The sequence below is a fragment of the Aspergillus sclerotioniger genome (assembly GCF_003184525.1).
Source record: "Aspergillus sclerotioniger CBS 115572 chromosome Unknown BO94scaffold_18, whole genome shotgun sequence".
Lineage (NCBI taxonomy): Eukaryota > Fungi > Ascomycota > Eurotiomycetes > Eurotiales > Aspergillaceae > Aspergillus > Aspergillus sclerotioniger.
In genome coordinates, this window is record NW_020291008.1 from 165,030 (window position 1) to 190,662 (window position 25,633).

The window sequence follows — 25,633 nt, forward strand, 5'->3', positions numbered from 1 at the left end:
ACAAGACGAGAAACGGAAGGAAACAAAAAGAAAAAAAAGAGAAAAAAACACATAAAATGCTAATTCATCCATCAATTCTCTTCCAGACTCTGCCCCCTTCTCAACGGCACTATGAAACCGGAAGAACGGGTTAGCGATTCCGCCTTCGCCATGGGCGCTCCCCCTGCTCTGTGATTTCCAACTTTTACTTCCTTCGCCGTGATACCCCGTTCTCGTCTCGCCTACCTACTACACAGTCACAATTCACCGACCGAGTGACCGACCGACCGATTCACCTATACCTCCGTACCTACCCTATCCCTTTGAATCGGCTGCTTCGATTGGTGTGTGCACTGGGCCTTTCCCTTTCCTTTCAAACTATAGGTTCTATAGTTTGTTCTCGCGCAGTCTTATTCTGGATCATTCTTGGGAGTTACAGGCAGGGGTTGGTGGAATGCGTCTTACGAACTCTGTGCCATGAACCTTGAATATGACCTCTTTTTCCTTTGCCCATCAATCTGGGCGTTGCAGCGAGAAATATCAGATCATGCATTTGTCCAGCAACATTATCAATAATATCTTATAGGGAGGGCAGCTATGATCAGTAGCAATATGACCCCAGGGCCCAGATAAGACTACCATAAGAATGATAGTCAAGAATATGTCATGAAGAATACAGTATTGTTCAGGATAAAGAAACGGAAACCAGTAGAGAGCCAGGCAGACTCCCTACCCATACAAGTCCGACAGGTGTCCTCGTCCTAGCAGTGCTCGCCCTCGGTCCGGTGCTAGGGCCATCGCAACTGCCTGAGGTCGGCGATAGGTATATCCTAGAAATGCTCCCTTCTTGCGCATCTCCAAAACCGTCATCCTCACTCTTCGGTCACGTAGCAGCTTGTCTCGCGGCCGCTTCTTGTCCTTTCCTTTTCGGCGATTTTTTACCGGGGGTTTGCTTCCGGGACTCGGCATTTGATTGATGTCCTGATATCGGGGTGGTTCGCCTTTCTCTCGATCACGCTCCCCTCGCTCTTCAGCTTCGCTGTATTCTTCGAGATGGTCTGCCTCTGACGCCGCGGAGAAATCCTCCGGGTCATGATCATACCCAGCATCATCAAAGTACCGGGTATCCTCCCAGCTCTTCACTTTGGGGATGAATGGGGGCATCGATTGGTGGATCTCGCTCCAGTTGACGCAACGAAAGAACGGATGGTTCTTGATATCTGTCGCATCGTTGGGGTAGACATAGAACCCACGATAATTCCTGTTGCGAGGGTCCATGTTATAGAAGGGGTGCCTGGACGCTAACCGGAAAGTGATGGAGTCGTTCACTCGATATTTGCTGGAGGACAAACGATGTTCTTTCTCCTGAAGCAGATAGTTGATCAGGTCAATTGCTTCGGCAGAGATGTCTTTGTCTGAAGACCGATTCGTTGGGAATTGTAGCGTCGTGCTGTGATGCTTTGGCCTTGTCAGATACACCTGCATTGAACAATGGTATAGGGGATCCTTACGTGGATCTTCAACTTTGTTTTCTGCCGATCATCCGATGCAAAAGGGGTGAATCCATAGAGACACTAGTGCTTCTGTCAATAATTGCAGCATGACTTGGAACTGGGTTCCTTACTTCGTACAAGATAATGCCCACACTCCACCAATCGCATCGCCCGTCATATAGCTCGCCGCGAACCACTTCAGGGGCCATGTATTGGTTGGTGCCGACGACACTCCCTGCCAACCGCCGTTTCTGTGTCCGATCACGCCATCCTAGAAGGCCAACTGCGGGTGGGGTCCAGCTGGTGTCATCGACCTTGTCGTTGTCGGCTGTTCGAGAAGACTCCTCTGCCGCCCTTGTCGCCTCTTTCTGGTCCAGAGCGTCACCATCAACCTGGATTCCTAGCCGTTTTAGGAGAGAGTAACGATGATCATTATAGTAGACCTGGTCGTGTGCCCAGTGCCCATCGAAGGCCAGGCCAAAGTCGGATATCTTCAGGTGGCCAGAGGCCGAGATGAGGAAGTTGTCTGGTTTGACATCGCGATGAATCCAGCATAGTCGATGAGCCTCTTCGACGCAGAGAATCATCTCGGCGATGTACCATCTAGCAACAGTCTCGGGCAAGATATTTCGACGCATCAGCAGGCCTAAAAAATCACCGCCCACCATATAGTCCATGATGAGATAGAGATGGTTACTATCTTGGAAGCTTGCGATCAAGGGGACAATCCACCGAGACTTAGCCGATGCCACCAGAAAGTCTCTCTCAGCCCGCAAGTGACCTTCCTGACTGTTGCGAATCATCGCCGACTTACGAATAACTTTCATGGCGAAGACATCCTTCTTCACGCCGGTCATAATCTTCCGACGGTTGCTCTTCGTCCCGTCTATAGCGGACCGTAGAGAATCCAGTGCGTGTGCCTTCGTACTGGTAGCCTCATTCTTCCAGCGTAAAAGCTTGTCCTCGGAGCAGCCATCATATTCACCCTCGCCTCCCCTCCTTTCCTTGACTAGGCGTACGACTCCGAAACTCCCCCTACCTAGCACTTTGATCACCTCAAACCCAGCTAGAGATACAGTCTCATCATGGCCGCCACCGCTATGAGATCGACTCTTGAGGACTCGACACTGCCGTAGGTAGTGCCGCTCCTGCGTAATCCAGTTGTCCCATATCCGGGCTCTTTCTTCAGGACTCAGCGGTAGTCCGTACATATACTGCTCAAGTTCCTGCCGACGCTGAGAACGAGGATCTGTACCACAAAAGACTGTGTTAAAATACGTTTCAAAAAAGACCTTGGCGTTAGTAGCGGCCTCCACTGTGACAACGGAAGGTGACGTTCCTGACGACGCTTCGGTTGATGTAAAATCTTCGCCAACCTCCTGGACTGGGCAAGGCACATCCTTTTCGTTTCTAACCGAACTACCGAGTGCCTGCTTCGAACTTCCGGAGGGGTCTTCTGATGTGGGAGGGGTTGACTGTGTGCCCAACGGAGACCCACTGTTACCTGGTGATGTCGAGGGACTCGAGCTGTCGTTGGCACTATCGCCTTGTTTGTTGAGACCATGGGAAGGGGCTGAGAATTTCACAGCACGGATATTGGGCGGCGACCGAAGGTGCGAGCGACGAATGACAGTTGGATTGCCAAATGTCGTGGACAGCTTGGTGGATACAATACTGGTGAGTGCTGCCGGCGTTGACTGGCTCCGTTTCACTCCCACTGCTGGCTTTCTCTGGAGCCCACGTGTATCAAATCTCTGTGACTTCGAGGTGGCTTCGGATTCCTGTGATGTCCCGTCCCTCAAGCTGCTGTGGGTGATGCAGGTCGGCAGAGGACCGGGATGTACCTTATCTGGATCGATGGCCGTGCTGCCAGAGGTGACTCTATTCTCGGTTTGAAAGGAATGGAATGACTGCGACGGATTGCTGTCGGTCGAGCCCTTCCGAGGGACGGCGGTCTCTCGAGTCGTCACTGCTTTGAGCACTAGGTCACCAGTCAGCAGAGTGTAAAGTTCAAAGAATCGGTATAGTCCTACCGCCACTAGGACCGCGAAGGCCCAGTAAGGATAGAATACGCGAGCTTCTTTGCCTGATGCGCTCCCGGATGCCGTTGTTTCTGGGCTGCGCTGCTTGATGTTCCAAATCCACACCGTCCGACATAGCCGAATCACTTGCTGACAGCTCAACTCTGCCCTCAGCAATAGTGTCGGGGTTCATCAGTAAGCCAGGGGGAGTTATGGGCGTAGAATCACCCGTTGGATGAGAAACCATCTCGGTGATGGCCGACAATGGAGAGAGACAGGGCGAGCCGGCCCTCTGAACCGTGCGCGTTATAGAGGGGTGTTAACGACCGAGAGGATAGTATGAATGGGAAGATCGAGCAGAGGGGGAATTCCTTAGAAAGCACACTCTGATCCATAATCTTCATAGTGTCGACCAGGTTGGAGACTGGCTGATGGACGAGGGGAGAAAGAGGGGGGAAGAAGGTTGGCGGCAGGCACGATGGAAGAAAGGCAGGAACTGCCGGTTCCGCGAGAATTCCATCTACGAGGGATCGATCTACAAGGGATTTACGATGAAACGGGTGAACGGCTCCAAACTGATGGTTCAAACCAAAGCCACTTTTCATTAGACAAAGATACTTGGATCGCTTGCAATATCCTCATCCCTGCCAATGCATCGGAAGGCTGTGCAAGAGAAAAACAAGTCGGATATCACAGGACTGATGTCAGATTGGAAAAACCCCAAACACCTTTTAAGCAAAATAATATGAAGGAACAACTATGCAATTAGATGGCGGATGTGTCCGAGCAACGAGCGACGCGGCACACCCGGGTAGCGCCGGCCACCCATCTATTTGATCTCGAGGAGCTTGACGTCGAAGATCAGCTTCGAGTTGCCGGGGATGCCGGGAAGAGCGCGCTTGCCGTAGGCGAGGTGAGGGGGGATGCTGATGCGGCGCTCACCACCGACGGCCATGCCGGCGACACCGATGTCCCAGCCCTTGATGACCTCGCCCTTGCCGAGCTTGAAGGTGAAAGGCTTGCCCTTCTTGTTGGCTGCAACGACTCTGTTAGTGCGCAGATTCTTTGACATAGCGGAGCAGGTCAGGACTTACAATCGAAAACCTTGCCATCCTCGAGCTTGCCGATGTAGCGCATGGCCACGGTGTTACCAGCCTTGGCAGCAACACCCTGGCCGAGCTTCTTGTCGTCGATCTTGACGCCCTTGACCTCCTTGACACCGAGGGTGCCAGTGGTCTTCTCAGCGGGCTTCTGGGTGGAGCCAGTAGGGCCCTGCTCGAGGTTCTTGGCGAACTGGACCTTCTTGGCCTCCTTGCCCTCCTTGGCCTCCTTCTTCTCCTCAACGGGGGCGGCCTCGCCGTTGTTCTTCTTGAGCTTCTTCTGCTGCTTCTTGCTCAAGGCCGGCTCACCGTTGGCGGCAGGCTTGGGCTCCTCAGGCTCGGCGGCACGCTTCTTGTTGCTCTTGGATTCCACGAGCTTGGGGGCCTCGTCCTCCTCGCTGTCGACCTCGGTGATGCGGGGGTCCTCAAGGTCGTCGAGGTCGTCGCTCTCGTCATCCTCACCCATCAGCTCGTCGAGGTCCAGCTCATCCTCATCGGGGGAGAGGTCGTAGTCTTCCTCGTCGGACTCCTCATCGTGGTCGTGGTGGTGGTCATCGACGGGCATGACGTAGTTTCCGGTCAAGTAGATGGTGTGGGTACCGGTCACCTTGAAGAAGACACGCTCATCGTCGGCGACGGTGATGTCCAGAGGCTGCTGGCAGTTCTACTTTGGGTTAGATTTCAAGTAGGGATCGAAGAGATCCAACGGAAACGCACCTTCTCGGGGTCCAGGGTGCAGATGACGGTCTCGTCCAGCTCCAGACCCTCATCGGAATCGACATCCGACTCGTCATCGTTAGCGGGGCCCTTGCCCTTGATCAGCTTGGAGATGGCGGCCTTCAGGTCGAAATCGCTCTCCTCAGAGTCCTCATCGTCGTCCTCGTCCATGGCCTCCTCGAGCTCCTTGCGAGCAGCAGCCAGCTTGAGCTTGCGGGCCTTCTCCTTGTCGCTGGGGCCGCCGTTGACCTCCTCCTCGTCGGAGTCCTCATCATCCTCGTCATCTTCCCAGTCCTCATCGTCCTCCTCGTCGATGTCGAGACCGGGAGGGGCGCGCACAAGCTTCAGGGTGGCACGGGGGCGCTTGTTGGAGTCGAAACCATCCTCGTACTCGGGAGCCTCGTCGGGGTCAATGGCAGCCATGCTGACACGGAACTGTTGCAGACGATTAGCGGATTGATTTAGAAAGGGAAGGCTCTACTACTGACCATGGCAGCAGCCTGAGGAGGAACCGCTGGGATCATGGCTCCGCCAGCGGGAACCCGGAGGGCGTAGACAGCAACGGGCGTAACTCCGGACATGGTGAGTTGGATAAGAAAATGTGAGGGGGAAAAAAGGTAAAGATGGGAAACGAAGCCAACGAGAGGATGGCCAGGAGACGCAGGTAAAGAAAGGTCGTCTACCCGAATCAAGCGCGGAAGAACGAGAAAGCAGCGGAAGGGGAGAGAAGAGAAGAGAGGCAGAGGGAAAAGTTTTGAGCTGCGGATGGATGATGGCAACCGAACCCAATTCGACGGCAACGGCTTTTTTCTGACTTTTTTCTGCCGCCAATCAGCTGCTGTTCCCCGGCGGATCTGCCGCTGTTCACCGCTGCGGGCCCTTCCGCATCACGTGCGCTCGTGGCTTTCCGCGTCTCATCCATGATTCGCCTCTCTCGGTCTTTCTCAGTTGCTTTCAGTCTCTCTCTCTCCTCCTTCGACGCTTATCTCACCGGAACTTCCACCAGATGGTTCGAGGGTCGACTTTGCGTCCCCATACCATGTGCCTAGTCCCGGCCCCTCATGGGCTCGCTGTTAGACCAGAACTCCAGCGCGGTGCGCAAGCGCATTCAGAATCGTAAGTGGACCCCGTGCCGTGGCGGTGGGATACCGCTTTCCTGCATCGTGCTGACAGCGGGTCTCCAGACCACTTCGATGACGAGGACGGCGAGGAATACGAAGCCTCCGCCTTTGGCGGCTTCGGCGATTATATGCGCCGCAAGAAGCTCAAGCTACAGAACCTGGATGCTGAAATACGCTCCTCCGCCACCGACTGCCCGCCTATCTTTCGTGGAGTCGTCGCGCACATCAATGGCTACACCCAACCATCTCTGCAGGACCTCCATCGCCTTATCGTGAGCCATGGCGGGGGGTTCCTGCAATATCTGAACGGCAAAACTGATGCGACGCACATCATTGCCAGCGCGTTGACACCCAAGAAGCGCGAGGAGTTTCGACGCTATCGGATCGTCAAACCAGCATGGGTGGTCGAAAGCGTCAAGGCTGGTCGGATGCTGCCGTGGGACGCTTTTCGTGTCCTCGACGAGGGCCAATCCCAGAAAGTGCTCAAGTTCGACGACGGACGGATGGTCAGCCAGACGAATAGTCCGCAGTCCGGCTACCGCGAACAGACCGATTCCAGCTGGTATACCTCCCAACTTCAAATGGCGACTTCTGTGGACCAGACAGAAATGCAGCGATCTCCTTTGCAAGACTCCGAAATGGTTGGCCTAACGGACCAACTGCCCAGTGGAGGCACGCAGTCGGACTACGGCGAGTTTCCAAGCTTTGCCTCTCTGGATGAGACGAGCAAGCTACCCAACGCACCATCCCCGCTGAAGGAAGCACCACCCGGCACGCCACAAGATAAACAGTCACCATCGAGGCATGAGAATGTAGGAACTGATTCCAACCTGCGCGGACCAGTCGATGGCCAACTTGATGTGGCTCCCGCACCGCTACCGCTTGTACGGGAGAATTTACCAGCGAAATTAGACATGACCTCCGAGGAATACAATGCGCAGCTGCTGTCGGACCCGCGCATGAGGAACTCTAGTGTTGCGGATCCGGAATTCATCCAGCAATTCTATAGTGAATCTCGACTTCATCATCTGTCAACGTGGAAAGCCGATCTCAAAGCGCAGCTTCAGTCTGCTACCAAAGAAAAGCTACAGTCTCAATTGAAGTGTAGGAAGCCTGCTCCTGGAGCAAGGAGGTATATTATGCACGTGGATTTTGATTGCTTCTTTGCAGCGGTATCGACATTGAAGCGGCCGGAGTTGCAGGGGAAACCTGTCGCCGTCGCACACGGCACCGGCTCGGGATCGGAGATCGCCAGTTGTAACTACGAGGCGCGTGCCCATGGGATCAAAAACGGCATGTGGATGAAGGGGGCATTGCAGGCCTGTCCGGAGCTAAAGGTAGTGCCCTATGACTTTCCCGCGTACGAAGAAGCCAGCCGGAAGTTCTACAGCGCCATTCTATCCGTGGGTGACACAGTTCAGAGTGTCAGCATTGACGAGGCTCTGGTGGATATTACTATGCAGTGTCTCGAGGCTGGAGGTTCGGATGGCAGAGGTATCTCGGAGGGGTCTCTCTATCGGGAACAGGCCAAAGCCGATGAGATCGCAGAAGACCTTAGGGCCACAGTAAAGAGGGAAACAGGCTGCGCAGTCTCCGTGGGAATCGGAGGAAACATCCTCTTGGCCAAGGTTGCTTTACGAAAAGCGAAACCTGCTGGTCTATTCCAGCTAAAGCCGGATGCTGTCCTTGATTTCATTGGAAACCTTACAGTTCAAGATCTCCCGGGTGTTGGTTACAGTCTGGGAACGAAGCTGGAAGAAATAGGTGTCAAATTTGTCAAAGACGCCCGGGATCTGTCTCGTGAGAGGCTCACTACGAGCCTGGGTCCTAAGACCGGCGTCAAGATCTGGGAATACTCCCGCGGTATCGATCGGACCGAAGTCGGCAATGAAGTCCTCAGAAAGTCGGTTTCTGCGGAGGTCAATTGGGGAATACGCTTCGTAAATCAGACCCAGGCCGATGATTTTGTGCGGTCCTTATGCCAGGAACTGCATCGCAGACTTGGCGAGAACCTGGTGAGAGGAAAGCAGTTGACTCTCAAAGTCATGCGGAGATCTCTCGATGCGCCTCTAGAGCCCGTGAAGCATCTCGGGCATGGGAAGTGCGATGTGTTCAACAAAAGCGTTGTTCTCGGCGTTGCCACTGATGAGACCGAAATTCTGGGCAGAGAGGCCGTCGCTATGCTAAGAAGCATGAATCTCTCGCCTGGAGACTTGAGAGGGCTGGGCGTTCAGATGACTAAACTTGAACATCTCAAATCGGGCTCTCCTGGAAGGTCCGGTCAGCGACAGCTCAATTTCAAGGCGTCCCCCCTTCGCAAAAGCATCGAGCGTAACGATGATGACATCCTTGACAGTCCCCGCAAAGGAGAGACCGAGTCTGTGAGGCCCGTTCCTTCATTCAGTGACAGTGGCCGGCCGCTGAATATTTCGGGGACTCAATTTATTTTGCCCTCGCAAACCGACCCTACCGTCGTTGCTGAGCTGCCAAATGACATCCGATCGCGACTCATCGCCCAGGGGAAACCTCGACGCGATGCGCGCTCTGTGTCTCCCTGCCCTCCAGCTCGCCCCCAGCCATCCGCACGTGTGGAACTTCCGCCCCAGTCGCAGCTTGATCCGGACACATTAGCAGCTTTGCCAGAGGATGTGCGTGCTGAGATCCTGGAATATTATAGCCGGCCCTCGACCAGTCCGGGTCCGCAGCCCGCGCCGCCCTCGCCGTCTCCTGCCCCTGCTCTCACTCCGCCTCCCCGGCCCTCTTCCTCCTCGGGATCCCTGCTGATGCGGAAGCCCACGAGCCCTCCCAAGAAGCGACGTGGGCGGCCCAGCACCAAGTCGGTAGGCAATCCAGCATTCAAGCAAGCTCGATTCGTTTTACCAAGAGCCACTGCTTCATCTTCAACCAACAATGAGCGTCAGTCGCCTGCCCCGGAACTGACCGACGTCTCGGCCGACTTCCTCGCCGCGCTCCCAGAGGACATCCGTCGTGAGGTGCTCGAGGAACAACGAAGGGCAAGGATGCTCCAGCGCCCAAGCATCAACCCTCCGGCGCAGAGACCCACTCAGTCAAGACCCTCCGCCCCTCCCGCGCAAGAAAAACGACTGGTTTGGCCCCCCCTACCAGAGAGGCCAACATTCACTTCCCAAAAGCTCTCTAACATATCCGACCTGCGGGATGCGATTAGTTCCTGGCACGCAGCGTTCAGCAGCGAAGGTCCAATTGAAGAAGACGTGATCTCCCTCGGCCGGTATCTGAAGCGCGTTATCGTGGATGAGAAAGACATGGACAAGGCAGTGTCGGTTCTTAAATGGCTCATGTGGCTGATTCATGACGAGCAAAACGAGAATGCGTCTGATGCGTTTAAAACCCCGGACCCAAGTGGCAAGACGGGCAGCAGCTCGCAGAATGCAGTCACCTGGGAGGCTGCAATCAGGACGCTGCGGGAGAGCCTCGACGAGGGGTGCACGGAGCGAGGACTGCCTCCTGTTGATTTGTCTTGATGTATATAATGTTGCTTAGTCGAGTTGGCCTGCTGGCGTTAGCTCGGATATGACGTTTGGTTACTTAGCTTGGACATATTAAATGTCGAAATGGCTACTGAAGCGATACAACGTGGATTCAGTGGGAATGAATGAATTGGATGACTATCTAAAGCGTCGCTACTGACAGTCTCTATATAGGTAAAGTAATGGTATGGAAAAGAGGTATTACATGACTATAATTGCTTATTATACTCTGGAGGACTGGTAGTCTTTTAATACAGTCTTTTAAATAATAAGATTTTATCTGAATCAGTCTTTATAAAGTTAATATTATTTCTTAATTAGATAGTTAGTATAAGAGCGTTAGACAAGGTGATAATTGCAGGATTTAATATTATCTTTAATAATGTTAAGAAGGTCTGGAATATCTTTAAATTAAGTAACTTAGTAAAGCTGTTTACAAAGTTCTTTGTTCTTGTAATATACAATATTTTAGTAATATTCTTAATAATTATATTAGTGATAAAGAAGTATCTGTTGTCTAGCTATTTAATAAAATAAGAATAGAATTCTTAATATAGAATTATGAAAGAATTAGCTGAGTTTGTGAATATAGAGATCTAGTTATTTAATAAGATTATGTTACGGACCCCTGCTAGCTGAACAACTAGTAAGGCGGGTATGTCAGGCAGAAGGCCACATCCGGACGGAAGGGGGCTCTTATCGAGGAGGATCCCGACCCGAACCGTCAGGCAGCACGGATCACGTGACCATGGTATACGGACAAGCATGTGGTATACAACATACCATCATGGTCTATAACTACCAAGTGGGTATACGACAGACCCGATGGTATATGAAATGGTATACGGGGAACGGATATATAAGGACACTCCTTCATGTACTTAGTTAGTTCTGTTCTTCGTGCTCAATCAACATTGTCTTTAAGTAACCTACGTTTTGGTAGAGCTTAGCGACAACACTCGTCCGCACTTACTTACGGATAGCTGCGCGGCACTATCTGGCCTTACTTCTCTTCTTCTGTTCAGATCAAGTCACCTTTAGATAGTCAACAGCCTGACTACCTTTGATTCAGTTCACAAGGTACGTATTGGAACGGGAGCTAAGCTAACAGGAACAGGGAGAAGCGATCCTAGGGTTTGACAGATTATAAGACTGGATATTATTATTAATTTCTTGATATATAGTATTTCTTTGATAGTATTATTATATATATAGAATTCTGTAATAATAAAAAAAAGAATTATTATTATCTATTTTTATAAAGTTTATAATATTAGTAGAATTGCGATTTGCTGGCCCGCTGCCGCTTTCAGCTGCCCCCTCCTTCAGGTTTAGCGTCCGTGTGGTGTCAGATCCGGGATCGCGCCAGGCATATGTAGTTTAGCCCGTCCGTACCGGGTTTAGCGCAGAATGTTAGTCCCGATCGGGATCTGCCGTCGCCCACCACCCGTAGCACGATGTCCACTATTCTATATAAAGCCGCGGTGCGTCGCTCAACAATGACTTTCTCCTTTCCCACCAAGTTTGCTTCGCCGGCGCCATTTCCTGGTCGGCTGACGTGGCTCGTGTCAGCTGAAAATTCTGTGCCCTGCGCACAGCCTGCTTCCCCACTCGCCGGAATTAGAAGGGGACGGTCTGGTCTTTGCAAGTCACCCCGGATCGTTCTTCGTTTCTCAGCCCTGTATAGCTCTATGCATTCTTCGTTTCACACTGTACGTTGTGGATGGCCGCTGTTTCAACTTGTATACACATCACATTCGGGCTGCTTGATGATTGGGCATGTGAAAAGCAACTTTGGCCATTAGCCACTCTTTCACTGATCTCAAACATTCATGAAAATGTTGGCTTGCCTGATCGGCTCGCGTGACTGTTAGAACTGTAGGCTACTGCGCGTAATGAGAGATTTTTCTTGATGATCTTTTCTAATTCTCAAGTCGTCAGCTGAGGTGTTTTGAAGGCTGCAATGTTATGAAATGAAAAATGAGGAACCTTTGTACAGTGGATATGAGGGTGATTCTTGACCAAATCGAGTTCTATCATGGCCCAAGTCTCCAGCGGCCATCCACCAGTGCGAAGAAAGTTTCTACCGGTCATGCCACAGCTCATGCTCCTCGAACTTTCCACCGTTATTCTCCCACTGGATCCGGTTTCTGCCAAAGACCGTGTGAGGCATCTCTAGGACAAGCACCGCCGTTGACCGGCACAACTCATGAGTGGAACATGTTTGATATCGCGATTGATAATGTATATGGCTCCACTTGGCCTCAAATTACGAAAGGTATTGAACCCGCAGCGACAACAAATATGCCAACTGCCCGTGATATGCTGTTGGATGGTAGAAGTTCCACGCTGGCAGACTCAGTGTCATTGAGACACTCAACACGGGTTACATGTCCTGCAGGGGCAGACTACCTCGACCGCATTCCTCCTGATATGCGAGAAAATGACTTAGCAGGTAAGCTGGCAGAATACCTGATGATGAACGTCGGTCATCTTTGTCTGACCTTTTTAACTTTCTTTCCTTTTTTTTTTTTTTTTTTCTTTCTTCAGAAGCCGTTCCTGATACAAAGAAATGGAGACTTCTCGACTCTCGTGCGTGCCCTGCGTGACCGCGCCTGTGCCCGCACCCGAACAAGCAAACACTGCCTTTAGCAATATTTTTGCGGTGGGCGATTCCCAGCAGAGATCAGTCAAGCGAAAGTTGTCTATCACAGGCTCCTCTCACTCAGATAGTATGCACCATTGGGGCGACGAAAAGGATACGGAGCCAAGTCAAACAGCTGAGCTAGGTGGAATTCCATGCTACAGGGAAAATGATGCCCCGAAGCGGGCTAAAGATTCCAACACTGCTGAAAATAAGTCAGCCTCATCTGGCCCGCCAACCGTGCGCTCAACTCCAGAATATTCTGGTGCTCGAATGGCACTGAGTTCCGATAAGCCAGTAATTTAATGATAACATCTATATTTACCACTTTCATCACACATATTCTGTCCCGGAAGTGGACTTTGAAAACCACTGAGTACTTGCTCTTCTTCAAAATTTCGAGGAATTCCACCTCAAATGGTTTCACATCAACCTCAGTAGACATGAGGCCTATGTGAAATTCGTAAAGTAAGCGAAAGATGAGGGTCGAGTGTGAGTTGTGCTGGTTGGTTTTGCGACTTGGATAGTTGAAGGAGACCTGTCAGACAGTGTGAAAGGCTAAGAAGCCAGGAGACTACTTAAGGTAAGGTAGTCAGTAATAGGAATTGAATTTACTAAAGAAGGAACAATCTAATCATAGATGAACTAATCTTTCTTATAAATAATCTTCTTTAAAGATTCTGTATAATTTTAAAAGTTTCTTTACTTTTTACCGTCAGACGGGATCATAAAAAGTCAGTTTATCAGCAATGACCGTTTCCCACGGGGATGATTGAATGCGGGATCCGTTGGTCACCTGACTGCGGGACTTAGTCATTAGACTAATCGAAATAGGTAATGGCCGAATTGGGAAGTAGGCCAGCCGACAAAGTACTTATATTCAGACTGGTAATTGGTCACGCTCTAAATAGACTAATGAATAAGATATAGTTTAAAGCCATGGACAGGATTACAGGAACAGAAGGTTTTTATCTATACAAGAAGTATATGCAGTGTGCTTAGCAAGATCGCTCTGTGCCCTTTTTAGAGAATTTTTATACAGCTTTGAAAAATCTCTTTATAACTTTAAAGACTTTTCAAGATTTTCTTTTACTTCTTAATTTTTACTATCATAAATGTTATTAGATTAAGCTTGTAGGGCCAGACAGGCTGGAACATAGAATATTCCAGTTCCGGATGGCTGACAGGGTCTAACCCTTTCAGAGCCGTGCTGGATTACTAGGTACTAATGGAGCTCACATTTCAAATTCTATATAGTACGGAATGATAGGCGAATTTGGCACTTCACGCGCTCAGGGACCGTGAGTATACTGTCGTAGTCAGTGCCCCACCCAGGCTATAATCATCCCCGGATTCGGTATAGTTTCGGCGGCCCCCTTGATTTCGTCCCCTGGACTTCCTCCCTTGGATTCGATTTCATCCTGGAAAACTTGCATGGAAAACTTGCATGGAAAACTTGCATGGAAAACTTGCAAGGAAAACTGCAAAGCATGATGACCATCAACCTATCAGAGGTAGATTTTCTCAACCTAAGCAAACGATCCCAATCATCTTGTGTCTTTCACACTCGTTGGCGCGATAAACAATGTATCCTGAAAGTGGTATGCGGGCTAGGCATTGTCTCACATCTATATACTTACCAATATCCAGTATCACCATGTCGAAAGAACCAATGCCAGTCCCAGAGACCGAGAAGTTGATCCATTTACATGCGAAATTCAAACGTATACACGACTGAAAGCGCATGGCCTCTGTGGCCGAGGATGCGTCCCCGACTTCTACGGCGTAATTGACGAGATCAATCCTATGGATCGATTACCCTATCTGAAGGACTTTCTCAAAGACCGTACCTATTCTAAAGGAGTCCTAATTGAGTTTATACCCAATCTCAGGCAGATAGATCTATCTACCTTCTCTCAAGATGGGAGTCTATAAGCTCCGCCAGATCTTAACAGAGATTCACAGGGCCGAAGTCTACCATGGAGATCCATATCCGCGGAATATGATGGTCCAAGAAGGCTCAGATCGGGTGCTCTGGATTGACTTTGATCGTGCGCAGACTTACGATTCGATCACACCTCGCCAACAACATCTACTGGATGAGGAAGATGAGTTGATGGATTATTTTGTTAATGCCTTGGTGAGAAACACCTCCACCATTTATTGTTTTCGCCATTAATAGTTCGTGTGTAGGCGGAAGACTATAAAGAAGGCAAAATTCATCGTACGTGGGAGTGTTATTACGAGTACGTATAATCCCATCACGATAGTAACAGAAACTGACTGCAATATCATCTGCTAACGTGCATATAGTACCATTTATCAGTCATCCTGAACTCACTCACGCCTGCTGGTGGATGTTAGGTCATATCCACAGTTTGTGATGGATTACATGGGTGCTTATAAGGGCATGAAGCACAGACTACGCCTTGGCTCAATAGGTGTGCTGACTAGAAGCCAAGTTCGTTTTCAGATCCATGCTACAGGTGTTGGATGTTCGATAACTCTCAACACATGCCTGCTGATATGGATCCATCCCAAGATGCAATAATATCCCCAGGTGGTCTATTTGATACGAGGTGCCTCCGTGTTTACATTTCACTCTCGCATAGTGCCTGAGGGGACAGTGCCAACCGATTAGTGTTGAGCAACGAGGGACGTACACCATTACCCCTTTGGCAGTGAAACCTCTGATGAAGGCACCCCATAGCATAAGAGACATATCTCCACATCGAGTTGTTCTCTGTACAAATCGTGGTTTGATCGATTCCGACGAGGTGCAAGCCTTACTGAGAAACACCCGATCATTTTGTCCTGTATGACTCTGAGCAGATTGTTCCAATTCAGTACGAGCATCTATATCTCGCCTGAATCTTTTTATTCTACATCTACCTTTCACTATCCTCCTTACCTCTTTCTTTTCTTATTATGAAATACTACATTCCTTGTTCGTGAATATTTTTGTTACTTGTCTTCTATCCAATAGAATTAATTATACCCTTTGACAAAATTGTAAGCATACTATTTGTTTTACATTTCTTCAAAGTCTATCGGGGAGAATTAGTCTTCGGGGTAAAAGAATCTAGATGCATCTTAGCACCGCCAAGATCCATATCTAGTACTTAGATTCCCCGGCCTTCACTGAACCACACTAGCTTCATTGGTAGTTTAGTCTCATGATTCAATGACATCCCATTGACGTCGTCTCACAAGATCCCCGCAACTGACCTTTAACAGTCAACAATCATCTATTTCATATCCCACCTTCCAGAGCCATTCTCCTGCCCCCCTCCACACAACCACACACCTCCCTCCCTCCACAAACATGCCCTACTACACCTGCACCCAAGACAACAACGACTTCACCCGCGAAGCCGATCTCATCGAACATATCCGCCACCACCACTACGCAGACTTCATCCGAAGACCCGGATACCCAGGAATCGAAGACAGCCATGGTCACATGTGGTACTGTTTCGAGTGTGATCGGCCCACGAGCGATCACCGAAGCTTTGATTCTGATCGTGCAATGTTGAACCATTTGAGGTCTTGTCATGGGTATTTTACGGATTCTAGCTATGAAGATTAGGTTGGGTTGCTCCCCATGCAATGCAATGATATGCTATGCGTTGATGATGAAATCGTTCGGTTGATGGAAGGGGAAAAAGAAAAGTTGGGAAGTGTTTTCTTCTTGTAATGAGCTGGGCCTAATCTCAGTAACTTTAAGGTTTACTTGATGAGAAGATTTGTATTTTGTTGTGAGCTTGTGTAGAATGATGGATGGATAGATGGACTTTGGTAAGTAAGTGGTATATCTACTACTACAGTATAGAAATTCGATGCTGTATGAGCCCTTAGATCCAACACAAAGATAGTGATAATCTCTACCTAGCTGAAATTGGATTGATGGGGTTTGTAGCGCCGCGCTCGATTCAAGATTCCTGTCCTGATTCGGGCACGACATCCATCTGGATATACCAATAGGAATAAACGAAATAAACCCAGCACCTACCTGTATCCAACTTTTATTGCTCCTCCAGTTAGCGGCACAACCAAACAACCTAACGGATGTTTCTTTCCTCGTCGGCGTAAGTTTAGATGCAAAATCATCAGTATCAAGCAGGTGGATCCCTAAGAGCTGCAATCATCGCGATATGTTGGAGTTGTTGGATGTAAATCTGGGAGATAAGCGGATTTAACGGACAGAGAAGCACTGAAAGATGAAATATGACATGTTTGTTGAAGATCGGATGGATTATCTTGATGACGGTCTAACCCTAACGGGTAAGCGCGTAATCTGGATCTTGGGACTAGTCTAATTAGGGATTAGTTCCGAGAGCCGAGGGGGGAGTATAAGCATGAATCCCGACCATATATATATGAGGTGGGTGCCAGACTCAGAGATTGATTCCGAATGATTTTTGAAGATAGGAATAGAGAGAAAGAAAACGACATCATGCTTGTTACAAGACAACTCGGGAGAAATGGACCTCTGGTTCCGGCTCAAGGTGCGATTCCTGTCAAGGGTTCTTCTAGAATAGAAGAAAACAGGGAACAAACTAATGGCTATCATACAGGCCTCGGTCTCATGGGTTTATCCATGTTCTACAATACGCGTCGTCCGGATGCAGAGCGTCTAAAGTTCCTCGACTACGCTCATGCCCAAGGTGCCACGTTCTGGGATTCGGCGGATGTGTACGCCGACAACGAGGATATTATTGGGAAGTAAGTTGAGACGAGAACCCCAGTTGGATTTATCACCTGTAGCTGATACTCATGCTATAGATGGTTTCAAACTACCAACAAGCGAAAGGACATCTTCCTCGCCACTAAATTCGGTATCCAGCAACACCCCGGCCTCCCCGCTAGTATTCACAACAGCCCCGAATACGTGCGAGAAGCGTGCCTTAGAAGTCGTCAACGACTCGGTCTAGCTGCCAACGACCCCATAGATCTCTACTACTGCCATCGCATTGACCCCCAGCAACCAATCGAAATCACCGTGGCGGCTATGGCGGACCTCGTGAGGGATGGGCTAGTCAAATACCTCGGTCTTAGTGAATGTTCCGCGGAGACATTGAGACGCGCCCATAAAGTGCACCCCATCACGGCTGTTCAGGTCGAGGTGTCGCCTTTTGCAACGGAGGCGTTGGAGAATGGGTTGTTGGATGCGTGTCAGGAGCTGGGGGTCGCTCTGATTGCCTATTCGCCGTTTAGTCGTGGGTTCTTTACAGGACAGCTGACTTCGTGGGATGACTTTGATGAAAGTGATCGCCGTCGTGTGTTGCCGAGGTTTTCCAAGGAGAATTTTCATAAGAATGTTGAGATTGTTAGGCGGTTTGAGGAGGTTGCCCGGAGGAAGGGTTGCTCGGTGGGACAGCTTACCTTGGCGTGGGTGGCCGGGTTGTTTGAGCTTTCGTTTCCGATTCCGGGTACGACTAAGGAGGCGAATTTGGTTGAGAATTTGGGGAGTCTCGCGATTGAATTGACGGAGGAGGAGCAGGCGGCTGTGCAGGCGGTGGTGGATGAGGCTGTGGTGCATGGGGATCGGCATCCGAGTAGTATGATGCCATATCTTTATGTGGATACGGTTCCTTTGTCTGAATAATGGACCGAATCTTCCCTTCCTAGGTAGTTGAGTGATCAATTGACATGCCTGATTTTTGCATTGTTAATTTCACATATGCCCCAGTCACACAATACCCTAACTGGGTGCTGCCTTCGTTTGAGCTTAGAACTCTTCGACTGTCTTCCCCGATGGAAGAGTTGCTTGATAAGTTTCAACATGTGTGGTGGAGGCAGACTAGAGAAATGTAGTATTTGAATCCGAATCTAGGAGGAGATTGTCCACTATGAGGAATGCTATCGAAGAATTCATTTCAACGTAACAAGGGCTTTTTAGGATCCGCACTCACACGAAAGACAGTCTCTGTTAGGTGTGGATATGACAATGCTTGGGCCTCGGGTGGAACCAAACTCTGCAATGTCAACTATCGGTCAACCTATCCGTTTAGAAGGTCATGCCGGATGGCGTTAGACAATAAACCCCGTCAAACCCGGGGATTACTATGCTAGTATCCACATGTGGTTAGAGCGTCATCACTGCTTAAGTTCAAGCACCACCAAGCCACCTGCACGAAAAGTGGGACCTCTGATCCGTCTGACGGCGAGTTCATTCCAAAGAGAGATCTATGATTATCATATAAACAGGGTTTGTTCCCATTCAATGACAACAGTCAAAGAGAAAGTAACACCCACTAACCTCTAATATGTCAGGTCCCTCCTACACCTTGTCAGGCTGAGTGGACTTAGACAAATTCTTTGCAAAAGCCAGGAAGAAACCGACATTGACATCCGATTCGCTCATTGTTTGGTGTATTCCTTTGATCTGTGCGTTCTCCAAATATGCGTTGGAACTCCGTACCGTTAAGTATAATGCATATCAAATGGAGCCATAGGTCAAAGGCTATGGTAGCTTGCGTTTGATCGTCTTGGCGGTGTCATCGAACACGGTTCCGATCTTATTCGCCTTGGAGCTCCTCCAGAGTGTTGTCCTGGGAATCCCGAGGATGGGCCGTTTACCATTCCTACAGGGAAGTTCACATTGTGTGAACGTTCGCTGGGTCGAAAAATTAAAAGTCCGGGTGAGATTGAGAGACGTTGCAGCTGGTTGTGGGGATGGGGACAACGCCGTGGGTTGAAGAGAGCATGATGGACAATGCGAATCTGATATCAATAGTGGAAAGGTCAAGTACCAGTATGTTTGACGAATCGATTCGAATAGGTCGTTCGGGGATCAAGTTCATCCAGCTGATTGAGAGAATTCCTTTCACAGATGTTGGAGGGACATATTTGGAGACGCGTATCATAGCAAAGCATGCATCGATAATCGTTTCTCTCCCCTCATCGCTCGCCAATAATTCGTCGACCTAATCAACTCCGTACACCCTCTAACAGCCCACCCCCATTTCCTCAGAAATCCCTCTGACAACTCCCAATTGCCCACCTCCCAGGGATTCCCCCAAATCACCAGCCCTGGACTATCCTTCTCGTCGCTCCAAAATCCCATGATATCCGTACAGAGCTGCTCATCATCAAACCCATCCCCCGCAGCTATCAGCTGGTCCCGCATCCTAGGATGTGGGAAGAAGTCCAGCCATGGGTGATGTGGTACAGTGCACTGGATATCCGTAGGTCGAAGGTGCGCCGGGATAATTGTGTTACTTGTGGGGGGCCATGGCTGAGATGTGCAAAATGGAGATACGGCGTCAGCATTCATCCAATTCATGTCCATGCCTAATGCAGCCATGTTCTCGACCAAGGCACGATGAACGTTGATCTTGGTCAGGGTCAGCAGGTGGTCGGTCTTTGGCGAGCCAGTAATGTAACTCTGAAAGGCATATTTTCTGAAAGCTACAGCCCGTTCACAGGCACCTCTCGGGGCTAAATAACAGGCAATGATGTCAAGAGAATCCGTTCGAGGATGTACCAGAGGCTTATCTGAGAAACGGTCTAACGAGGCATGGGGTTTTGCAGCAGAGACGTCATGTCCATCATCTGGGTCAGTGAGCGAGCCAATGAGTTGCCAATGAGTTGGGGCAGATGGTTTGCCAGAGTTGGCTTTTCTACGTAGACCTGCAAGGAATCAGTGAGGAGCCAGTGAGTGGCCGACTTCGGCAGTTCGCTTACGGTAAGTCCTTTGATTTATCCGGTTCTGCCTTTTACGGCGTTCGATCTTGTCATGGTCTTTAGATCCTTGATCCTCACTTGGCTTGGCTGTCATGGGAGATAATGACCAGTCTGCCATGGTTGGTGGCTGGTAATTCGAGGAATTTGGTCTTCTTTGGTGGCGTGCGGAGATTAGGATGCTTGGCTTACTTAAGATTTCTAGCCTAAGGCAGTTATGCCTTCCTTCTTCCGTTTATTGGTGTTCACTTCTTATTCTCATACTATAACAAGTACAACTTGTCTTGTATGTCTCCGAGCCTCGTACACACATCCATCCCAATTCAATCCCATTTCCACTTCCCATTTTTCTTAGTCATCTAGTAGAGAACGAGTCCCTTCCTCCATCTTTAACCACCACCGTATCCATCCCCTACTCAGCCCCCGCATCCATGTACCTGCGAAACATTTCCATACTTCTCGAAGGCAAAACCATCAACTCATCTTCATTCGTACGAGTCATCAGTTCCCGGGTAGTAACACACGGAACCCCCGTCTTGGTGCATTTCGCGCAGGGCTCCAGATTCAGCAGTACGCACTTGACCCTGTTCAAACGACAGCGATTACAAGAGTTAAACGGGGGACCCATCTTGGTAGGTGCCATGAAGACACACTCTGCATCTGCATGATGGCACTCGAAGCAGGCTGGTCCAGGGCCGCTCAAACTTGGTCGTACGCATTTCCTCTTTTGCATACGACAGAAGTTGCAGGCTCGAACTTTGATGGGGTGGATCACGGGGGGGTTACATGCGTTGTGTGGGCTTGGTAATAGCTCGGGGTGGGATTTCGGATGTTCTGGGTCTTGTAGTGGGGTCATGATGAGGGAGTGCGAGGGTTTGATGATGTTGAGAGTTGATCATGGTGCGAATTGAATAGGTGGGCTTGAGATTGTTTATATAGACAATCGACGAGGCGCAATTTGTGATTATTGCTTTTTATTTAGGTTGTGTTAGAGCTGGCAGTGATTTGCTGAGGTAGTATCATGGATTGCTTTCCTTGTGAAGGAGGGTTCCTATCTAATGGAAAGAAACTGAGGAACCATTTAGTAAGATATTGGAATCTTTCGCCTACTTCAATTTAGCATTGTAGATAAGTAGTTCTATGTAGGAGAGTTACTTTGTATAAGCAACAGAAATGGCTGACATTCATCACAATAATAGTAATCTAGCAATCTCGATTATTAAACATATGTAGGATGTCTCCTACATGGTCCGCAGAATAAAACTGGTGGATATTCACTGAGATGGTGGAATTTTCCGAAACTATTTGGCATGTTGGCAGACAGCTGAGAGGAGATAGTTCCTTTTACTCCTGTTTACATTTTCTGTTGTAGTGATTTTTTACGTATATTCAAATTGAGCCATGCTTGTACAATAAAATGCAGCAGCAGGTTAGATCTGTGCTGAAAATTAGTATTGATCTTTTTTTTTACTTTCTATGATTTCCCTGTCTCAGATTGGATAGATTTAAGTTGTTTATATAGAATCAATCTATCCACCACCACTTATGTATTGAAGGGGAAGACAGGCTTTGGATACATTGATTGAGGTAGTACTGGTATTCTCTCTGTCTGCATGGCGGCTATGGTCGGTCCACTGTAGACTAACTATGCCCTGCTGTCATCTCGGCCTGGTTGCTGAGTCGAGTGACTATCTAGATAGACCCATTGGGTAAGTCCGGACCAATCATCTAATAAAGATGAAATTTTCCTGAACTATACAGGAACCTTCTATAATCATAGATTGTAATCATAGGCATCTTCCGACAATGTCGTGGGAACCATAAGGTGGCCTATATTATTAAAGTTGCCTCTTGTTGTTGGGTGTTCTCTTTATTCATACCCCTATACTCATCTTTCATCCTTGATTCCCTTGATATGGTCATGATAAGGCACCCATCACATCGCTTAGGTAGGTAAGCCGAGGGGCCAGTCCATCTAAGTATACGACTCCACGTGCCATTCATCTCAAGTCCAACATCTCCTGTATGCCTCTGAGTCTCATACACATATCTAACCTAAATGAAACCTGATATTTACTTCCCAGTTCCTCAAGAGAAAGATAAACCTCCTTCCTCCGTCTATATCCATCTCCCAACCAGCCCTCACACTCAAGCATCTTCCATACAGTCACAAGCATCCCGAGCCAAAGCAACCAACCCATCTCCATTCGACTCTTCCACCTTACCCTTTTTACGACACCGCCGAGGGGGCTTCACTTGCTGTGTCGTAACACACGGCACACCTTCCCGGATACAAGAAGAGCAGGGTTCCGGATTGAAGAGTTCTCTGCGTACGCAACGCACCTTTTTCCCACGACAGCGATCACACGACCTCAGGGGGGGAGGATCTGTCATGCTGGGTGTCGCAGCGGGGATATCACCATAGACACACTCAACCCCTGCCTGATGGCACGCAGAGCAAGGGCCAGGACTGATTAAACTCGGTCGGACACATCCCCATCGTCGCAGACGACAGAGGTCGCAACGTTTATATGTGCACACTCTCAAGGGGTGTGTCACGGGTGGATCACAGGCTGCGAGAGCGCCTGAGGGATAGTAAGTGGCGCGGGGGTCAGGGTTGTGCAGTTTTGGCCTTAGGGCTGGGGAGGGTTCTGAATGCTCGGGATTGGGGGCCATGATGGGAAAGAAGGGAAGCGCGGTGGAATGGTGGTGTTGAAAAATGGGTAGGGATTGAATAGGCGGGCTTGAGGAGGTTGTTTATATAGACGAGGCCGGATTCTGAATGGTTGATTTTATGTAGGGTTTAATGTTGTCCTTCTTATGCGGATTTAGGGGCTGGTAGGTATCTATTTATTGAAGTGTTGTAATTTTCAACGGATAGTAGTTATTTAGATGGATTTCATTGCCTCATATGTAGGATATCTCCTTTGTATGAGAAGTCAAATCCAGTATGAGTTTATCAAGATTGGGACTCTTTCACCTGCATTGATCTTGGCATCCGAGATAAATCAATTCCATGTAGGAGATTTCCTTTGTTATAAACAATTGGTATTCCGGGCGTTTTCCGACAATATTGCAGGAATTTTAGGCTGGTTTATGACATTGAAAGTTGCCTGAACCTTGTCCGGCACTCTTATTATCAATACCTTTAGACTCATCTTTGATATTTCTTGCCTTGAAATGATCGCAATTGCAGTCTGTTAGCCCTCCCACTGCACCCAAGCCTCATCTGCATCGGCAGTGGCCGTCTCCCCAAACAAGCTATTGAAGAGGGCCACATCAACTCCCTGCAGGTCCCAATCATTCTGTCCGGAGAACTCTGGATCGGAAATTTTGGGGCTGAAAGATACCATCTGCGGCACACACTCCGCGGCAGAAAATGTAGACAAGTGTGAAGGTTTTTGTTCGAAATCAATTGTACCAAAGTAGGGAATATACACGTGAAGCGAAGTGCCGCCGTTGGTCAACTTGCCGTCATACTCGAATTCGCCCTCGCTGCCTTTGGATGTGCTGGTCTGGTAGATGGTGCCATTAGCGGCAGTGGCTTCCACGGCGAGTAGATGATGGATGACCCGGGCCAGTTTCATGGCGATCCCGTCGGTCCCAGAGCGTGCCATGGTCTCGATAATTTCATAGGTACGTTCCATCGTACCACGGTCACTGGGGCGACTGTGGGCGAGGAAGTTCATGACCGTTCCAGGGATTGGACACTGTCCGTATGAATCGATGTGGGCGAGACAAAGGACCGTTGTGGCCACAAAGGCGAGAAAATCGGTGCCGCGGCAGTAGTAATGCGCAGGGTTGGAGGTGCGGAACGCGATGTACCGGGACAGAATCTCCCGGCTAACGGTGATGATAGTGAGTTTACTGGGATCGTATCGGTGGTCCGACGAAGAGCGCAACATATAGGGCAGATGGAGTCGGAGCAGCAGCTGGTAGTGAGTGAATTGGTCCATAAGACGAATTGTATCTTGAATTGTCTCTAGCCCGTCGCTATTGCTAGATGTCAGACCTGGAATTAGCCACCACTGGGGCGGCACCTCGGCAGCTGCCTTCTGTAACTGCTGGTCAATGTCGTGAGTGTTGGCGAGGTTGTTGACGTCCGCATCGCTACGTTGCAGAATACGTCCGGCAACGGCGCAGTGGATGCGCTGCATGCGATCAATAGGTTGGCATTCTTCCATTGCCTTTGGAGCAAGAAAGCGGATCTCTAGCGATGTCGGTGGTAGGCCTAGCATGAGCGAAAGGTAGCGGTCCATTTGCACTAGACGAAAGCACATGTGGTCCGCGTCCAAAATCGCCCGGGTCTCGGGCTCGAGGGTTTTCAGTGATGGCGAGGCAAGGCCGCGGTGAAGGGCCATCATCTGCGCGATGGCGGTCGCTCGTCGCACTGCCATCCACGCCTGGTGCAGATTCCCTGCATAGTTCTGGTAGAGGCCCTCGAACATGATGCACTCGATACCCTCGACGGAGCTGGTGAGGTTGTCATTTGTCGTCACTAGCCTGATGGCCCGGTTGACGACGCGGGACATGGTTTCGCGGTAGGTGTTACCCAGATCACCCAAGCTATGCATTGTCGATGGACGAACGCCTTGGAGGAATATCCCGAGGACCAGGAGCTTCCGCGCAACCAGGACCGGATGAGAACCTGGCGGAGGCAATTTTAGCATCTCCCGCGGCGATGGCAGGTCCTGAGCAGAAGGAGCGCATATTCCGCAGTGCAAATACGCCGAAAGCCCAGCTGGAAGGGTGTAGATGATGTCGAGCTCGGCCTGACTGGGCCATGCCGCGACAAGCTCCCGAGCTATGTCATGCTGGCTGGCAGTGATGGTTATGGCAGGGGGTACCGGCTGAAAGACAATCTGAGTGTTAGAACCATTGACAGGGACTGTAAGGTGGAGCAGCTCACGAATACCTCTTCACGAGCCTCTTCTCTCTCCTCTAGCGTGCTCGGGGTCAAGGGAGCTTCGGAGCGCTCTTCAGAGCCAGCAGGGCTGATCAACTGCTGGATGAGTTTCTCAACGCGGTGGAGTCGAACCTCGACCGCATTTCCAGTGGATGAGTCCGGGCTATCTGGGTGCTCCTGGCTGATACAGGTTGATCCGCGTCGCCTGCAGTGATCGCAGAAGAGGCTGGCAGGGGAGCTGAAGATGCACCTCACCTTTCGCCGTTTGCACTCCCAGCAGCTTCGCGTCCCTTTGCGGACCTTTCTCCTCTTGGAAATAGGTCCGTAGGTCATTTTTCCTGATGAGATCGATGAACATCTTCTGGAGAAGACGTGGGATACGTAGGGGAAGGAGGGGGTCTGACCGAAGGATTTCGGCCGAAGGAGCGAGGCGTCACGTTTCGCCCGAGCTCGGCGG

The 25,633-nt window shown here is 49.8% G+C and overlaps 10 protein-coding genes across 10 annotated transcripts; 5 read left to right on the plus strand and 5 right to left on the minus strand.

The window, feature by feature from the left end:
* Positions 1-708: 708 nt before the first annotated feature.
* On the minus strand, positions 709-3,740 carry BO94DRAFT_519190 (serine/threonine-protein kinase cbk1; the record flags this gene model as incomplete). The annotated part of the gene is made up of 5 exons (XM_025610059.1): positions 709-1,437; positions 1,491-1,553; positions 1,604-2,347; positions 2,483-3,453; positions 3,506-3,740. 5 exons carry the CDS (start codon positions 3,738-3,740, stop codon positions 709-711), a joined length of 2,742 nt encoding a protein of 913 aa, XP_025466156.1.
* A 319-nt stretch (positions 3,741-4,059) lies between these two features.
* On the minus strand, positions 4,060-6,082 carry BO94DRAFT_625290 (FKBP-type peptidyl-prolyl cis-trans isomerase). The gene is made up of 4 exons (XM_025617270.1): positions 5,799-6,082; positions 5,311-5,745; positions 4,588-5,257; positions 4,060-4,528 (listed from the first exon to the last, which is right to left on the minus strand). Exons 1-4 carry the CDS (start codon positions 5,889-5,891, stop codon positions 4,323-4,325), a joined length of 1,404 nt encoding a protein of 467 aa, XP_025466157.1. The 5' UTR covers positions 5,892-6,082; the 3' UTR covers positions 4,060-4,322.
* A 207-nt stretch (positions 6,083-6,289) lies between these two features.
* BO94DRAFT_494776 (putative DNA damage repair protein Mus42) lies at positions 6,290-10,175 on the plus strand. Its single transcript, XM_025609243.1, has 2 exons — positions 6,290-6,426; positions 6,495-10,175. Exons 1-2 carry the CDS (start codon positions 6,372-6,374, stop codon positions 9,932-9,934), a joined length of 3,495 nt encoding a protein of 1,164 aa, XP_025466158.1. The 5' UTR covers positions 6,290-6,371; the 3' UTR covers positions 9,935-10,175.
* A 1,745-nt stretch (positions 10,176-11,920) lies between these two features.
* Positions 11,921-12,890, plus strand: BO94DRAFT_547355 (uncharacterized protein; the record flags this gene model as incomplete). The annotated part of the gene is made up of 2 exons (XM_025613329.1): positions 11,921-12,395; positions 12,511-12,890. 2 exons carry the CDS (start codon positions 11,921-11,923, stop codon positions 12,888-12,890), a joined length of 855 nt encoding a protein of 284 aa, XP_025466159.1.
* Positions 12,891-14,077: 1,187 nt separating this feature from the next.
* On the plus strand, positions 14,078-14,840 carry BO94DRAFT_557559 (uncharacterized protein; the record flags this gene model as incomplete). The annotated part of the gene is made up of 4 exons (XM_025613934.1): positions 14,078-14,185; positions 14,235-14,511; positions 14,540-14,724; positions 14,778-14,840. The coding sequence occupies 4 exons, from the start codon at positions 14,078-14,080 to the stop codon at positions 14,838-14,840; spliced, it is 633 nt and encodes a 210-aa protein (XP_025466160.1).
* A 1,004-nt stretch (positions 14,841-15,844) lies between these two features.
* On the plus strand, positions 15,845-16,323 carry BO94DRAFT_536383 (uncharacterized protein). Its single transcript, XM_025612008.1, has one exon. It carries the CDS (start codon positions 15,910-15,912, stop codon positions 16,171-16,173), a length of 264 nt encoding a protein of 87 aa, XP_025466161.1. The 5' UTR covers positions 15,845-15,909; the 3' UTR covers positions 16,174-16,323.
* Positions 16,324-17,040: 717 nt separating this feature from the next.
* BO94DRAFT_469016 (aldo-keto reductase) lies at positions 17,041-18,192 on the plus strand (the record flags this gene model as incomplete). The annotated part of the gene is made up of 3 exons (XM_025608283.1): positions 17,041-17,092; positions 17,162-17,309; positions 17,370-18,192. 3 exons carry the CDS (start codon positions 17,041-17,043, stop codon positions 18,190-18,192), a joined length of 1,023 nt encoding a protein of 340 aa, XP_025466162.1.
* Positions 18,193-19,449: 1,257 nt separating this feature from the next.
* On the minus strand, positions 19,450-20,367 carry BO94DRAFT_468940 (uncharacterized protein; the record flags this gene model as incomplete). The annotated part of the gene is made up of 2 exons (XM_025608280.1): positions 19,450-20,141; positions 20,274-20,367. The coding sequence occupies 2 exons, from the start codon at positions 20,365-20,367 to the stop codon at positions 19,450-19,452; spliced, it is 786 nt and encodes a 261-aa protein (XP_025466163.1).
* Positions 20,368-22,359: 1,992 nt separating this feature from the next.
* On the minus strand, positions 22,360-22,946 carry BO94DRAFT_598934 (Zn(II)2Cys6 transcription factor domain-containing protein; the record flags this gene model as incomplete). The annotated part of the gene is made up of 1 exon (XM_025616290.1): positions 22,360-22,946. One exon carries the CDS (start codon positions 22,944-22,946, stop codon positions 22,419-22,421), a length of 528 nt encoding a protein of 175 aa, XP_025466164.1. The 3' UTR covers positions 22,360-22,418.
* A 196-nt stretch (positions 22,947-23,142) lies between these two features.
* BO94DRAFT_536386 (uncharacterized protein) lies at positions 23,143-25,539 on the minus strand. Its single transcript, XM_025612009.1, has 2 exons — positions 25,180-25,539; positions 23,143-25,120 (listed from the first exon to the last, which is right to left on the minus strand). The coding sequence occupies exons 1-2, from the start codon at positions 25,507-25,509 to the stop codon at positions 23,471-23,473; spliced, it is 1,980 nt and encodes a 659-aa protein (XP_025466165.1). The 5' UTR covers positions 25,510-25,539; the 3' UTR covers positions 23,143-23,470.
* Positions 25,540-25,633: the final 94 nt, after the last annotated feature.